This window comes from Priapulus caudatus, unplaced genomic scaffold, assembly GCF_000485595.1.
Source record: "Priapulus caudatus unplaced genomic scaffold, Priapulus_caudatus-5.0.1 Scaffold6, whole genome shotgun sequence".
NCBI lineage: Eukaryota > Metazoa > Priapulida > Priapulimorpha > Priapulimorphida > Priapulidae > Priapulus > Priapulus caudatus.
This window is the reverse complement of record NW_014577067.1, coordinates 48,560-65,447: the sequence shown is the minus strand read 5'-3', so window position 1 is coordinate 65,447 and position 16,888 is coordinate 48,560. Positions and strand designations below refer to the sequence as shown.

At 40.4% G+C, this 16,888-nt stretch overlaps 2 protein-coding genes across 3 annotated transcripts in view; both read right to left on the bottom strand.

The window, feature by feature from the left end:
- LOC106805038 overlaps positions 1–11,048 on the bottom strand; it is a 22,567-nt gene extending 11,519 nt beyond the window's left edge. Inside the window, exon 1 of the mRNA XM_014806509.1 lies at positions 10,834–11,048. The gene's annotated coding sequence lies outside the window, so the exon portion shown is untranslated. The remainder of the gene's footprint in view (positions 1–10,833) is intronic.
- The window catches only part of LOC106805437 (protein MMS22-like), a 27,275-nt gene that overhangs the window by 2,565 nt on the left and 7,822 nt on the right, over positions 1–16,888 (bottom strand). For both annotated transcript variants that reach the window (XM_014807020.1, XM_014807027.1), the window contains exons 5-8: positions 6,477–6,523; positions 6,080–6,284; positions 5,767–5,928; positions 4,574–4,748 (exon numbers count right to left, since the gene is read on the bottom strand). In XM_014807020.1, the coding sequence (XP_014662506.1) occupies positions 4,574–4,748; positions 5,767–5,928; positions 6,080–6,284; positions 6,477–6,523 (589 nt within the window). The remainder of the gene's footprint in view (positions 1–4,573; positions 4,749–5,766; positions 5,929–6,079; positions 6,285–6,476; positions 6,524–16,888) is intronic.

The following is a 16,888-nucleotide window of genomic DNA, read 5'->3' as shown; positions in this document are numbered from 1 at the left end:
TAGGCGGCAAAGTTCAAAGCCATACCCTAACTAATTTTGATATTGGGAAACAAAAACTCTTTACATTCTTGAACTATTTTAGTGTTCTTGGGTTTAATTTTTTGTATTAGCTAGTATTCCCATGGTAGAGTATGGAACATCAGTACATGTTATATTTCACAATACTATGCACTAAATTGGCCTCCACAGCTAGTTTATCATAATTATGTCTTATCATTAAATGATCTACCGAATTCTTAAATACGCTTGTTAATATACATTGTTATTACCCAGGTCAATTTTTAACACGCTTTTATATTATACATTGTATTACAGTTAATTTTTAAACACAATTACACAGATCTACAGGCCATTTGAAAATTAAACACATACATAACTAATTGCTTACGTCTGCAAAAAACATCACGAAAGTGCTCCTTTTAGACGCAGCATATTATTGCTCAGATCCGATTCTTTGCCTCCTCGTCAGATGAATCAGCGTTCGTCGAGGCTGTCGGTTGTCTGACCCGTCAGCAATGGGCTGATTGTCGCAAACAGTCCAAGTTTACACATGTCGGTATCATTTCCAAGTCCACTGGCAAGGCCAAGACACAATTGGTAGCTTGCAGCTGCCTGGAACAATTACAGGCCAACAAATCCAGAAGGAGGCTGAGGTGCTCGCTGTCCACTCATCAGCTCACAGCCCAGAGTGTTCATCCCGATCATCCCAATTCCATCCCTTTCCAACTGAGCATAGGCTCATATTGTGTCTCTGAAGGCTTCGCTTTCGCCAAATTGCTGCTGCGTAATTGGCGCTCGCGACGGTTTTGGAAGCAGTCATTGCCATCGGAGGCCAATTGGTTGGCTTCTCAATTCCCCTTCTTCGCACACGGAATAGATTGTATGAAGGCTATTAAGTTTCCTTTGTACCAGACCTTCGGGGCGAATTATAGGAGCATGTGATAGTTCCCAGCTTATCATAAGCTCACGGCCACTCTCCATTCTTGTCCCAAACTCGCGCGAACGTTTCTTGCGACCTCTTTGCTAGACCTAAGCCATTTTAAGCGCTCTCTAAGTTTGCCTTTGCCTGCAAATGTGCTGACAGTGTTGCAACCTGCGTAAGCAATGCAATCCTATAATCCATGACAAACATCTGCCGCCCACTGAAGCTGCAATTTTTTGGTTAATGTCAATGAATTCGTTTCCGACTTTGGTGCCAAATGTCTGGAACAATGGTGATTGAATTTGAAGTATGAAAACGCCAACCGCATGATGGAATACTCGGTGTCATGCGGAGTGATTTACAACTGCTGGATATCAGTCTGTGACAGCATGAGCAGCGTGAAGTAGAGAGTCGACCATCGCTTCCTTGTGTGTACTTGAAAGCTCAAGCAACCTCCTGCGTGTCCTTCCTGGTGTTTGTAACACGTGTTTCAGTTTTACAATAAGACCTTTCCATCTCAGACGCTTGGTGTAATCATGGCTTTCCTCCATTCGCTCACCAGAATGAAATGAGGCTAGACTTATTCCCAACAGGGGCCAAGAAGCTTCTCCATTGCCTTACAATTTCTGCGATGTGTGATCAACCCACCACGTTCTGAAAGCATCAGGCAAGCTTCCTCTCCTCATGGCGAGCCTTTCACAGTCTGATGGAGCTATCTTTGTAGGTGTTCGGAAGACCGATGTCGATCCTGCTCACTTAGTGCTGCGCATCATCAGATGCCATGGACAAAACAAAACTGGCGGCCCAATTTCCTCAAAGTTGCACTGGATCCCTTCTTCACCTTCTTGGAATTTATGCTCATTCGCGATCATTATTATGGGTGCGCCAGAATGATCAGGAAGTTTGTCAGCTGGCGCATCTTTTGTAGATAACTAGCAAGAGCCAGGCCTGTTGGTTTTACAGTGAAGACCTTCTGGCGGTTGCCCAGTGCCATGGTAATGAGAGCGCGAAGAGACTGATAGCTACATCAGCCATTTGCCAGATTTCGTTGCCTGTGCCCATCACAATGCCATGCGACCAAACAATGTCTGTCACCTTGAAGAAGCGCGGATCTGCCACTCATCTGGACTTTTTTCTTCTTGCCCATAAATTGCTGAAGGTCCTTCAAGTTTGGTTCATATTCATGGGATCAGAAAAGCGTTTGGTTGGTGGGTCCGTCTCGAGTCTCTCAGCTTGGAGTCGTGCTAGCATTGAAATTCCAATGTCTCTGGCATATCTTCAATCCGAAAGCCAGATATCTTTGCAGTTTTTTTTTTGCTGTCGAGATACTGATAAGTGCGGTGGGCCTTCTTCAAATGGATTTTACCCAGCTCTTCACCCAGATGTACGATTGTCGAAACAGCATCCTCATCTTTCCGTCACACGCGTCTTGTGCAGTCAGCATGTGGAACATTTGATCCTTCTTCATGTACCATTCCATCATCATCTTGACCAAGAAAGGCCCTCCCTGGTTCTGAGTAATGTAATAGCACGGTTGACTGCTCCTGCATTTCAGACTAACCTTGTTGTGCCTCCTGGCAGTCTGTGTGTCCTTGTTCACCCCAGTGGACTTCAGTCCGTTTGGGTTAACGGGAATGGCAGTACCCAAATGTATTGTGACAGGATCAGTGTTGAACAGAGAACCAAAACCACTCAAGAAGACAGGCCTGTACACGGCCTGGATGATTGGTTGCCAGATTGGTCATCTCAGCATAATACGCTGGTAGGTATCGTGCTAGGGTTGGAATCTGCTCGTATGCCAAAACACCCAGGGGATCATGTTGGACAGCACAAGGGAAAATGGCACGGGGGAACCCCCAATTTTTCCCCTTGAGCACGCACGCAGCAGGGCAAGCAAGACGTTTTCAACTATTCCACATAAGACATCTCAAAAGGCTGAGCAATTCTCACGTTTTTCATGAGCGAAGATAGGCCTAAGAATTCGTTCCAGGTGAGTGACTAACCCGTGTATTTGGCGGTTTGCCAGAAGACTGTTCAAATTTCTGTGTCACCAACATGTTCGACCAAATCACTCATCTTCTGACAACTAGCTTATGTTGTGACTTTTCTTCTCGTTTGTTTTTCTCAACCAATGCGAATGGAATGCCTTCCATGTATGCTCTCATGAATGCTTCCATACACAAACTTGGCATAACTACACTGCCTCGGATTGTAATCTTCCAAGAAACACACTGGCAAGGTGACCATTCTTGTGAAAGAATATGACGAGAAACGGGCCAATGTGAATTTTGAAGTCAAAGCGATTGCTCAGCCACTTTTCACTAAATTTAACATATTTTTAGTCATTATATCAAAAGCATGTATTGTGAAATATAATGTACCTGATATTACATACCTACCATGGAATACTAGCTAATACCAAAAAATTAAAACCTAAAACCTAAAATGTTCAAAATCTATGTTTTTGTTCAACTATCAAGAATTACGGGGATATGTTGAACTTTGCCAGATATGTGCCACAAACAACCACCATATTACAAAGTAATGATATATTCCAATGCAGTGGGTCCTTGTGAAGTTTTGATTGGGTAATATGTTACTCTGGGAGTTTTCATTGGAATTATTGACAGAAACGTGCAATGTGAATTTTGAGCAGTCAAAGCGATTTCGGCCACTTTTTCACTAAATTTAACATATTTTTAGTCATTATATCAAAACTTTGACAAATAACCCCCACAAATGTTCTATATTTTATTACTATATTAGTTGGCATCCAGTATGCAACAATGATTGGCACTCTGTGGTCCTTAAAAAAATATTTATTCCAATTTTACCAAAACACATATTTTGGCGAAGCGAAAGAAGGGGTATAATACTATTTCGGGTGATAACACAGAGATGGCCGAGAGTTATACACTGCTATCACATTTTTTCCATATCTAGGGACATATATCTTGCTAAAAATCACAATGAGCCTTACTCCATCTGTATGGTACCGACCAACCCCCTTGGCTCATAGCCTATAACCATTGATACTCTCAAGGTTTTAGGAAAAATGTTACCGATTTTTCATTTTCAACTTTATTCAATGGCTAACACTATGTGCCACCTTGTGTACATGCTCATTTCTCCATATAACGAACGGTACATGTGAACTGTCAGAGCGTTTTTCTTGCCCGCTGCAGAATGCGGAAATTAAGCCTAGAAATCGTAATGATTCCGCAGAATGAGGAATGGTTGGAGACCCTGGTTATGTCTCTTTATTCGCTAAATTTTAAATTCGAACGCGACTTGAATTTTAGGCAGTTTTTTTAATTTTTCTCGGTAAATATGAAACTTAAAGAAAAATCCTGATGCACTATTTTGGTACATATTGTGCTTAACATGTGGCGAAAATTTTGTATCCTCACTCTTTCTGGTAATTGAGAAATATTCAAAATACCATTTTTACATAAAAATTCAAAATTTGTGTGGTAACATAATTAGGTGCTGAGAATTTCATGAAATTTTTTGCCTTGAGCATAGAGAAATATCTCCTCTATAAATAAAACAAGTGATTGATTCGATTCATTCGTCAATAAACGTTTAATCTTCATTAGAGCAATACCCGTGCAAAAGGTGGAGAGTATCCTTAAAATTATCACTCCATACCTCTGCTTTCAGCTGTAAGTTTCGCTTCTCTAATAAACTAGCAGATTGAGCATAGCTGGCACTCAAAGCCTTGATGAATGCCATTATCACAGCATGAGGATGCTCTGGTCCTGTGGGAAGCTGCATGCCCGCTGAGGAAAACTCTTGTCGGAACTTTGGCAGTGCTAAAACTAACCTGCAACAATGCGATACACCGATGTTATGACATGAAATCCTCAAACCACACTATCAAAGTAGTAGCATCAGAGAAAATCAGTTGTTATCCTGCTACACAAGTTTCCACAAAATCCTTAAAAACCTGCAGGCTGAGCTCTGCGAGTTCCCTTAGTCTATATATTTTACAATAGTGTAGTTATAGTAACTTACTACAGTAAAACTCGCATAAGTCGTCATGGAAGTCAAAGTACCGATTTGCTCTCATAGTAAATCCATTGGAATAGCCCCGCCTAAGTTGTCATTATGTACAAGTCGTCGCCCTCAGACAGGTCCCATGTAATACAAACAACAGTAATTTCCCATCTGTAAGTCGTCATCAGAAATGCCGATAGTGCAGTGTACGGTCTAGGGAATGTACGAGCTGGCTGTCGCAGATATGCGCCAACGTGTAATCAACAGCAGGTGTTACAGATAGCCAGCGTGTGCCGCGCGCTTGCCGCTAGTGCGTACGATGTATGTGCGTTATGGCCAGCAGCGGTGTCGATGGATGTACATTAAATTGTCTATGTTTATGTTGTATTTTTTATGTTTTTGTCCACATCTATTGTTTCATGTCTACTATGTATGTGACACAAACTGACGTCGTGTGTGGAGCATGTTTATGACTGCGTAGGGGTGACGGGTGCCTGGGAGGGGAGCCCTACATATAAGTCGACAAAATGACGACTTAAGCGTATGTCGTCATTTTCGTAAGTCGGCGCAAATATGCTGGTCCCAAGTGTCGACTTATGCGAGTTTTACTGTATACATATAATAGTTACTATACCGTAAACAAGTTACAAAGTATTAGTGTAGTTTATTTAGTGTTTTCTTCTGTTCTCTCCCAAGTAAATTATCCCCAGAACAAAGGGAAGGCAACAGTGTTACATCACAGATTACTATTAGCAAGAGCATATTAATTAGTGTATAATATATAGAAACTTATATGTGCTCGTGATACCACTGATGTACTATCAAGTCATCCAACTCTACATTACTGTGCAAGTTGCTGGAGATGCTCTGTGCTGCTCATGGAAGCATTCTGCAATGACGTTTGCACACAGCAACGGAACAGCGTCTGAATTATGCGGGCCTCCACGTCACTCAGTTGCTCCAATTCCTGGTTGTTAGACATCTGCCAAAGAAAGCTTGTGCTCACACTGCACAAAGCAACACGTACAGTTAACGTAATTAGAGAAGAGCAGGTAATGGTAACGATTGAAGTTACGTATGTAATCTTAGATTTGTGATGTTTCCGATGTCCCTAATTTATTGTCTACAACAATAATTAATCATGCTGATTTTTTTTACCTGGCAGACACACTTTCATCGAAGCCAAAATACTCGAGGCACGTTAAATAGGTTTCATGCACACCAGTGCTACCCTCTGGTGGTAGATGGCGAGCCAGTCTTGTAAATGACACTGCAAGGTTGGTAAGCTGGGACGATGGGGTCAGTGTCATCACGTGAGATTTCACAAATGGAAAAACATTTTTCCACCATGCTGATGCAGACACTGAAATTATCAAAATGTAACAATTTTCCATTGATTCTAAAATGAGACAATATTAGGAACAACTGACTTTGTCCTACATGCACTAGTGCATACACAATCTAATAATGATTTAAATTAAAATCACAATTTTAGAATGGGAATGCACAGTACTACTCAAATGAATATCAGCTAAAATACAGCAAAAACATTTACCTTCATCAGCTGACGTTATTGGAGTCTGCATTATACGATGGCAAAAGCTAGAAATCACAGAAAATAAAGAGTAATACATTTAACACTAAACACATTATTTCCCTCTGTTACTAACTGAAACAATTGTTTCATATTATCACAAGAAAGAATACTGATCAATGAATTTTTTTTCAGATGGCCTCTGTCTAATTGGCAACATTGACTAGTGTTGTCAATCAGTTGTAATTTCGTAATCGATCATCGGTTGGACACAAGTAACCGATGATCGGTTACAATCGGTTACTCGGGGTGTTGAATGCCTGCGTGTGCGTAACGTCGTGTGCATGTATGTGCTTGTTTAGCCCTGTTTACTGTTTGTTTTGCACTGTTTACTACTGTGTGTATAATACATGTATGTTAATAAAGGATAACTTGTATAGTAGCGATGATCTCTGATTCTCATTACTTTTCCAAGTTTTCTTGTTCAAGTTTTATATTTATTTCGAATTTTTTTTTTTATTTCGATGAAATTGATTATGGATTTTGATAACCAAGCGCTTGGTTCGAGCCACTGTTCAACCGATGATCGTGACATCACTAACATTGACCCCTGAGTAATTTTCCCATGACTTCACAGAATAATAATGCTAGTTGCAATGAAAGTGTCAATGACACTGTAGCTCACCACAAAAAAGGACACAAATGAGTGAGTAAGAAGAAGTCAGTTTTAATTGAGCAACCATCGACGTACATTATAGAAACGATTGCCATCTGTATATCGCAATAATAATTTATAAACCAAAATGAATCACAATTTGTGACCGTAGATGGCGCCATACCCGCTTTGTAGCGATGGCGCTTGAAATAAATAGGTTATGCTGCGTTCCGACATGTTTTGTAAAACTTTACTCTAATATAGACGTTTTATCGGCAGGGTGGAGAGGAAATACCAATTTTGCATTAAAGATATTGTCAATGAAATCTTGTAAAACGAACCAGACGAGTGTGACAACCACAGACTGTTTGTGTCTATATAATATGCTAATATAATTGCCAAACCCTACCTAATTTGCATAATTTTTTTTTAAATATCAAAACCCCTAGCCCTTATTCATTCACATACCAAAAATGAGCAAAATCCGTTGAACCTGAACTGACTAATGGCATATCCCATTTTTGCCAAAAATTACCGTGGCTCGAAAGTACGTCGACTGGCGTGCTTCAAAATAGGACGTTTAATATGGGAACATAGCAGTAACAACTATACCCAATTTCAAAAATGTGGCCAAACGGTCCTGAGTTATCGTTGACCGTAGCGAAATGTTGACGGACGAACGTACGACGGACGACCGCCATGGCAATAGCTCAACTTGACGATGTCAAGGTGAGCTAATAAAATCAACTGATGCTTTCTCGTGACGTGGAAACCAAGTCTTTTGTAAGAACTTCTCAACGATGCAATAACAGTAATAATCTCACCTGTCAATAGCTTGTGTCAGCACAAGCATACCTTCCTGAGTTCCTGGTCACGGCCAGCAGCTAAACACCATCTTGAAGCCTTCACCTGCACAGAGACAAATCTAAAACAACTGACAATGCCTCCCATCTCAAATAATCTGCATAAAGTAATACATTGAAGAATTGAGCCACTACTACAATGCATAGTCAGAAAAGCATAAGGCACAATAACAACATTCACAAAACATTGATCCAAATAGGCGCATTAGGTAGACTGTAATCATATACTAGTAAACGAACCAGTGCCTAAAAAAGTACAGTACAGTACACTACAGAGAAAGTACGTTTCTCCATGGAAAAGTCTTCAGTACATGTATTTGTATTTGAATTACATACAATACATTTAAATAATAATAATAATAATAATAATAATCATGTGGCCTAATATCGAGGTTAGTTTTCTTGTACCTATCATGTGCAGGATGCACAACTCGCAACTCCTCTATTCCTTCCAGGTAAACTGCAATCTGGTTGTACCACTGGTGGCGTCGGCTATCACTGCTTGCTACACTTATCTCTCTAAAACGAGAAGATCACAAAGTTTACCAGATTCTTTCCAGTTGGTTAGATTACATGGTGGCCTAATACTAAGTGAGTTGATAACATTCACGTGACAAGGAAGACTAAAGTCATTTTATACCCGATAGTAACAGAAGACATTAACGATCAAACTGTAATAGAAACAGAGAAAAGACGTTTTTTACCGTTCATAGCCATGCGCATTATCAGGATCAGGGAGGTAACTCACTTTCTGACGTGACATATTAGTGATGTGAAAAAGTTGGTGGGTTTACATCATATTCCTAAGTAATAAGTGCAACTGAATTTACCTGCAGGCAGCTGTAAAATACAATGACAGCCTGTGTGCTAGGCTAGAGGCATCTGTTTCTTCTCTTCATTGATAAGACCAGAGCACAAAGCATCCTCTGATCACCAGGCTGCTAACCGATTTCTCAGTTAATGGACCAACCATATCAAGCAAGTCAACTATCCTAGATGTCTGAAACATATTTACGATAAAGTAGGTGAGATGTTACAGAAAGCTACCACCGAGAGATTGCACATATTATTATGCACAAACATGGCTAACGAAGTAAACAATACGTCTTATAAACTCACAACGTCCTCTGTGTCAGTCACCAGGGCAAGAGTAAGGAAGAGATTCAACAAATTGCACCAGCCTGCCTCGGTCAACTCCAACATCATACGATGATGAAATTTGGAATAAATTCTGTAACAGACAATTACAGTTTAGTCGAATACTTATCCCACAATATTATTATTAATATCAGGAGTAGATAATAGGGAAGGAGTGTGACTTCAATAGACAAGGAAATTCGTCATTTACTAGCCTTAGAATACCTACGATTTACTATGCGTACCAACTTGACTCAAATCGTTCACCAGTACATATCGCTTAGCATCGTGCGAAATTGTTTCCTCATATATAACCCACGCCTGCGATCCGAGATACAGACTAAAACGTACGACACGATTATCCATTCTGTTGCCATCAATCCGAACGTATTGTCTGCCTGACTTGAAACAAAAGGCAGCTACTAACGCTCGGCGATGCGATGTGGCTCGCTGGGAGATTGGACATCCTGTGGAATCCTCATGTCCTCAGAAAATGTCTGATATCTGATCTTTCCCCCACTGCCCTTTGCCCTGTAACCTCCAATTTTACACTGGTGATGGGTTTCCTCCCCAATCACACTATACATCGAATATTAAGACGTAGGTCGAGCCATTGAGATTTGTGCCGAATTCCGTATTTCCTCCTATACCTTAAGTTAAGGGGGAAATATTCACATTGACACATCTTGACCTTTGACACTTGACCCCAAAATTCGACATCCCGGGTCCTTTTCGCGATCCCCCCCCCCCGACATCTCGAATATCAAGACCGTACGTCCGGGCGTGAAGATTTGTGCCAACTGTTGACGCACAGACGGACGCACGGACGGACGCATGACGGATGGACAATCATGCGATTCTACAAGCTGCATCTGACTTCGTCAGCTGATACCCAGGGGCAAGACAGGTTTACCAGAACCGGGATGCTATAAAAGGTTGTTTGGTATCAACGTGTCAGGGGACCTCCCTGAACACACTTCCAGGTGGACAACCTTGAAAATATGCTGCTGAAAAAAAAATGGCGGCAATTTTTCAAAATGGCCACCGTGTGTAAACTAATGATGATCAATTTTTAAGATATTGTTTGAATAGAACTTGCTTTCACCATGTGTGTGGTATCATATTAAAAGGGAATTAAATTCTCTACAAATGATACCACATTTCATGGGCTTAGTGATGATTTTTAATAACAATTTGGGCAAAAAATGTGATTTTTTACCATTTTTTTTCAAAAATGGATTATTGCACACAAAATTCATTATTTTCCATATTTCAAACGTCCTTTTGAGTAATGAATTGGAACTTTTCAGAAAACTGCCCATATGTATGGTTAATATTGTCGCAAAAGCTCAGTTTATTGCTTTTCTAACAATAAAGTTATATTATTCCAAAGTAACATTTTGATATTAACTAAAAACAGCATTTTGTACATTATAGTGGTATGACGTGTCATGAAAATAGCTCCCGTAGGATTTTTGTGCTCAAATATATTTTTTGCTTATATCGGGTTGATTTAGGGTTAAACTATCAGAAAATGGCAGGGTTCAAATTTAATTTAGTTTTAATTTTAGTTTAATTTAATTTTATATAGTAATTAATGTTCCTTCTCATAATTCTAAAGCTGAGCATCAAAAAAACAACACAAATAATAAACGTTTACTGTCATTTTATATTGTGAACAGAATAATGGGACAGAATGACAAATATACTTGGACACTAATACCTGTCACTGTGTGTTAGTTAATTGTCAACTGCTCCAAGTCACTGCTTTCACTGCTTTCAAATATTGCAGTGTACTGAACACGGCTGCACTTGGTTGCGGATCCCTGGCAGCAACATCCAATGTAACATTGGACAATAGCCTTCGCAGCAGGAACAGTTTCGTTGCACCCTCTGGTGCAGCCACCGCGATGGCCTTTGTCATTGTCTGCGGCCAGGCTGGTTGAGTTGAAGGGACTGGGACAAGTTTCCCCATCCTGCAGAGCCCAGCCATACTCCTCAATGGGGAAGCTCTGGCCTGCCAATGTGTGCACTCTTCGTCTATGAAAGTTGCTAGAGCTGCACGTCGTAGTGTTGTCAAGAATGCATCTTCTGTTGGTGGCTAGCAGCTTCAGCAGAGTTGACCTGTTATTCAGGAATTTGTAGACCCTCAGTTTTCCATGATCACACTCCTCGAAGTCATCAGCTTTGTTAGAGTACACAGTGATGACAAGCTTGCGTGCCTGGTCGATGAGTTCCAATGTGATGTCTGGCTGACCTTGCTCGCCAAAGTCTTCAAGTTTAGATATGTTCCTGTAGTCTTGCTACTGCTTATCCAGGTCTTCCTTACCAGTGAAGAAAGGATAGCTTGTTGTGTCTCTTCCACTCAGACTGAGGATAGATGGTAGTGCACGACACTCGGAAGGTCCAGTGCCACAGCCATTTGGTGTATGGGTAGGTAGTTCCCGTGGCGTTCTCACCCACAGTTCATGGAAGATCTTTCAGAATAGTGGTGGCATAGTAGACACAGATGATGATAATATCCGTGTCATTGCGTGGATGATCACTCTCTCAACATCTTCATTCTGAACGCTGTATATAGCATGACTTGTACGCAGCCTCCTGCTGTGTAGACTCCAAAGCAGTGACGTCCAGTTGGCGGACCCTTTGGTGAGGCGCAGCACTCAGGGTTTCTTTCTTGAATCCTCTGTTTAGGTAAAGGCGAGTTGAACCGAGTGCTGGATCTAGCTGTTCACTCTGGTCGCACGTCTCACACAGGAAAGTCAGCTTTGTTAGCTGATACTTGAGAAGAATTCTGGGTCTGGGGCTCGGTACTGCTCAATGACTTCAACACCTTTAGCTGGTCTGGATCGGCCGTACCTGTGCTGCTGCTCTGCTGATTTTGAAGCTTTGCTTCACTGTATCGGTCACAGCAGAAATGTATGATCCCTGTGCCAGCGAGAACATTTTCAGAAGCTAGTGCTTGTAGCGATCAGCAATGGCTGCTGAATGTTTTTATCTTTCTTGAATAACCAGTGGCGTATGGCATGCATTGCGTCAACCACCACTGCTGTCTTCAGGTTTCCTTGTGGCAGATCAGACAACACTGGTCACTTGAGTCTCCTCCTTCAGGTTCTTCACGAGACTAGCCGTTGTGTCTGCAGCCTCATGCTTCCACCTTCATTGAATAAAGACGGGGCATCTTACTACAACTCATGGTTGCCAATAAGTTGACATGTTGACATCTCCACCACTGGCCATGATCTGTGTTAATGCGAAGAAGGGCAGAGCCTTACTTCATCCTCTGTGTGCTGCACTGTTCCTTGTCGACTTCTTTGCGCTTGGAATTTGCGTGTGAAGGTTTTCAACCTCACGATGGACGTCTTTCTTTGATCACTGATATGGAACTGGACAATGCCTTCAGACCAAGTTCCTTGCACACCGATGAGGTGTTCCTGGACTGCTGCCTCTGCACGTCTGCCCCGTTGATAGATTAACCAGGGATGGCATTGTTGCTGAGAATGGGTTGGTCTCCATGGCTGCTATCACTTTCCTGGACCATCTCTGCATCCTTGCCACTAGGGTTGTCGATATTAGTTCAATAAAGTGTAGTTTATAGATGGAAGAAACAGTTGATTTGCGAGGCGGTACCCAGTGGGCAAGACTCCTCAAGAATCTCTGGTAATCGCTCCAATGTAGACGTCTGCGAGGGTATTGACGAGGTTCGTTTCCACACTGATAATTTCCTTACGATTTTCCATGTATATACTGTAATATTAAATGTACTGAACCAAAATATACCTTAACGGCTCATAGACTGTTGATATGTAAGAAAATGTGTGACAAGTAAAATCAAAATTCGGACAAGGAAAGATTGCTCTTGTTGCAGACAGGACAACCAGAGCTGACTAGTCGATCCATAACCGGTAGTCTGTGATAGCACTTAAGAGTGCCCTTATCTCTTGTCATGACATCTGATCGCAAAAATGACTGCATCAGTTGTCTTCCCATGCCTGCAAACCTATAGAAAGAGGTACTATATGACCAAGTTTATCACTGCCATGATAATGACATTGAATTAACGAAAGACCGTAACCGAAGTCCGATAATGGCCACTTCGGTCACTTTGAAATTGTGATAAATGACTCAGCATCATCCCAAAACCCCTGAAATGACGCCAGGATCGTGATAATAGGTTCATTATTAGCAGAAACAGGCCCGGGGTCAGTCAGGGGGTCATGGGAAAGAAAAGCCCCTCCCCCGGGGGGTCGAGGGGTCGGAAAATTTGATCCCCACCATTTTCTGATAGTTTGAAACTAAATCAACTCAATAAAGCAAAAAAATCAATTTTAGCAAAAAAATCCTACGGGAGCTATTTTCATGACACGCCATACCCCACTATAATGTACAAAATGCTGTTTTTAGTTAATATCAAAATGTTAACTTTTGAGGCAATATAACTTTATTTGTTACAAAAGCAATGAACTTGAGCTTTTGCGACAATATTGACCATACATATGGGTAGTTTTCTGAAAAGTTTCAATTCATATACACAAAGGATTTTGAAATATGGAGAAAAAATGTATTTTCGTGCAATTCATATTTTGGGAAAAAATGGTAAAAAATCTCATTTTTGGCCCAAAATTGTCATTAAAATCATCGCCAAGCCCATGAAATGTGGTATCATCTTGTAGAGAATTTAATTCCCTTTAATATGATACCACACAGACCAAAACAAAAAAAAAAAATAAAAAAAAGAAAATGAAAAAATTGTGAAAGCAAGTTCTATTCAAACGATATCTTAAAAATTGATCATCATTAGTTACACACGGTGGCCATTTTGAAAAATGGCCGCCATTTTTTTTCAGCAGCATATTTTCAAGGTTGTCCACCTGGAAGTTGTTCAGGGAGGTCCCCTGAACACGTTGATACCAAACAATCTTTTATAGCATCCCGGTTCTGGTTTACCCGAAAAATGGGGTTTTGCCCCCTGGGTATGAGCTAAAAATTCTGATGAACTGTTACTCTAGTTGTTGATCGACTTACATAGGTATTGGCGGATACTGGTTTTACATTGAGAAAATGCTTATAAATCACTCATAGCATTATAATAGAAACAGGCCTACCTGCTTTTCAATTTTACCCAGGTTTCTTTTCCAGCTCTTTGCAATTGAAAAGCCATTAATGTTAGGAACATTTGGAATGAGCTGCCACTGTTCTGGCTGCTGAAACAATAAGCAGAATGACATTATGAATACGCAATATGAATACAGAACTAAAATCGTCAAAAATCTGTATTAAATACTGCCACAACCAACATGCCAGGTAGCATAATTCTAGATATTACATGGCTTATATTAAAAGGTAGCACTTCAGTAATTTAATAGTTTAATGTGGTCAGTTATTTGAAAGAAGCATATAGCAACTTGTGAAAGGTCTTTGCTCACACTGATGAGGAGGCATGTATTCTTTGCTTTACAACTTTTAGCCAGTCTGGAATAGAAGTGTATATTGTGGCCATCTCATCCAAACCAATGCTAAAGGAATCATTCTGCAAGACAAATAGAAAAACGAACAAATTAGGCATATATTATCAGTCTCAATACTTATATGTTTTCAAATTATTACACGAGTTCTGGTTGAAACACTGCTATGAGAGAGCCAATTAAACAGGTTAAATTATCAAAGTATTAAACATAAAAATTATCACAGAACACAACTTGATTTGCATTTAGCTAAGAACCACGTCATTTAGCACGTACAAAAGTACTATGATATACACAGTTAGAGATCAATATTAATCAATCAATAAGACAGCTAGGAACCACTTGTCGCTTGCTGATCGTACCAGTCGCTTTGAGAAGTGTTCCCAGAGTAGCATCACCGCCTGAGTGTTTGGTTCCCACAGTTTCTCCGCCTCGATTAACTCAATGACAACGGCCCGAAAAGACTTCTCTGTGAGTTTTGCAGACAATGCCGCTCTGAGTAAGGTCTCTAGGGTATGATGGTTGCTTCTAACCTGATCCAAAGCACAAACACGTTACCTGCATTACACGGAAAATGTTAAATATGGCAATAATTAGTTCATCATTAGACCTGAAGACGTCAAGACTTAAAATTTTCTTGAAAATTGGATTTATGAACCCATTGGCATATTAACCAATATATCATTTTGACGCTACATTAAAATCTGGCACCATACATACAGTTTTCAAAATGAGGTGCAAATTTTCATTAAAACACCTAAGGACTGTTTTAAATCCATTTAATTGTAATTTCATGACCAACCTGTATCGTGGTACCACTCTGTGGCAGATGTCTGTACAAGCTCCCTGACTGATGCAGGAGCCAGATTCCAAGATGAATGACATCTCCACTTGAAGCTATATCTATGGCTCTCATATGTACGATATCTAATTCTGTATAAAAGAAACATATTCAGAGGAATGATGGAAGTATGCTCTATCAAAAAAACTATGTGTATCATTTTGACAAATGTTAGACTTAACATAGAATTTTGTTAATTCTTTGCCCTAAATATTATATACCTAAGCCACCATCTGGCCCTGTCTCTGGCTGACTGTCTCTGTCACTAATCAGTGTCTCCACAATCCGGTGGAACCTCATCCAGAAGAACTAAATGCAGAAGAAAGAGAACTGTTTCGCTGAACATCATAAACATTTTTTTTTTTTTAACACATTACGACCGATCTACATTTTCTGAAACAAAACTAAAATAAACAAACCGCATTTCACAGCTCGTAGAACAATTTTTCTCAGAAAATGTCTTCAAAAGTCAACTCACATCTTATAAGCTATGGATCGGTGTAGCGGATATTATTATAGCATAATTTTCTTAGCTACAGTATAGTTTATTCTATACCTCGACAGAATATCCTACAGTATATATTACAACTGAGAGCTGATAGATTGGACATCGACGCAACACTGGGCGGGCTAATCTGACCTATTTACAGCTGGTATGTATCCGTTAGTCTGTGATATGCCCCCCCCCCCACCGCAATCAGCAGCAGCTCTGCAGCTCAGCGGCAGCGTGCCAATCTCCCAGCGAGCCACACCGCCACGCCGAGAGAGCAAGCTGTGGTTAGTAGCTGCCTTTTGTTTCGAGTTAGGCGGAAAATACATTCGGATTGATGGCAACAGAATGGATAATCGTGTCATACGTTTTAGTCTGTATCTCCGGATTGCAGGTGTATACGAGGAAACGATTTCGCACGATGCTAGGCGAATGTACTGTGTACGATTTGAGCTCAAGTTGGTTGAGTTACGCGTAGTAAATCGTAGGTATTCTAAGGCTAGTAAATGACGAATTTCCCTTGTTTATTGATGTCACACTCCTTAGCTATTATCTACTCCTGATCTAATACGCTTAGTCTCATACGCCATGAAACAAGGCACTGTAAACTACTAAACAGAAGCAGCAAAGCTAAAAACTGTTGTTTTGCTTTTGACATTGTAATACATGTAGTACGTAATGTAATAATACGTAGTGTTTTAACTAGAAAGACCATCGTACATAAATACGTACATCCACGTCAGTGTCACAAAGGCTGATGAGAAGTAACCACAACTCTCGTACACATGGGCAGTTAAAAGGACTCAAATTCTAAAGGAAAAAAACAATCATTAAAACTACAGTATAAGTTAACACCACAATGCCACACACTAGGTAAACATACAAATTGTAGTTAATGGGCTATAAAGGTATATATTTAAAGGAACAGTAGCCTCAAGGTTCTAGGGTTATTTTCAGCTAATTTAGGTTATAATTGCGCTAC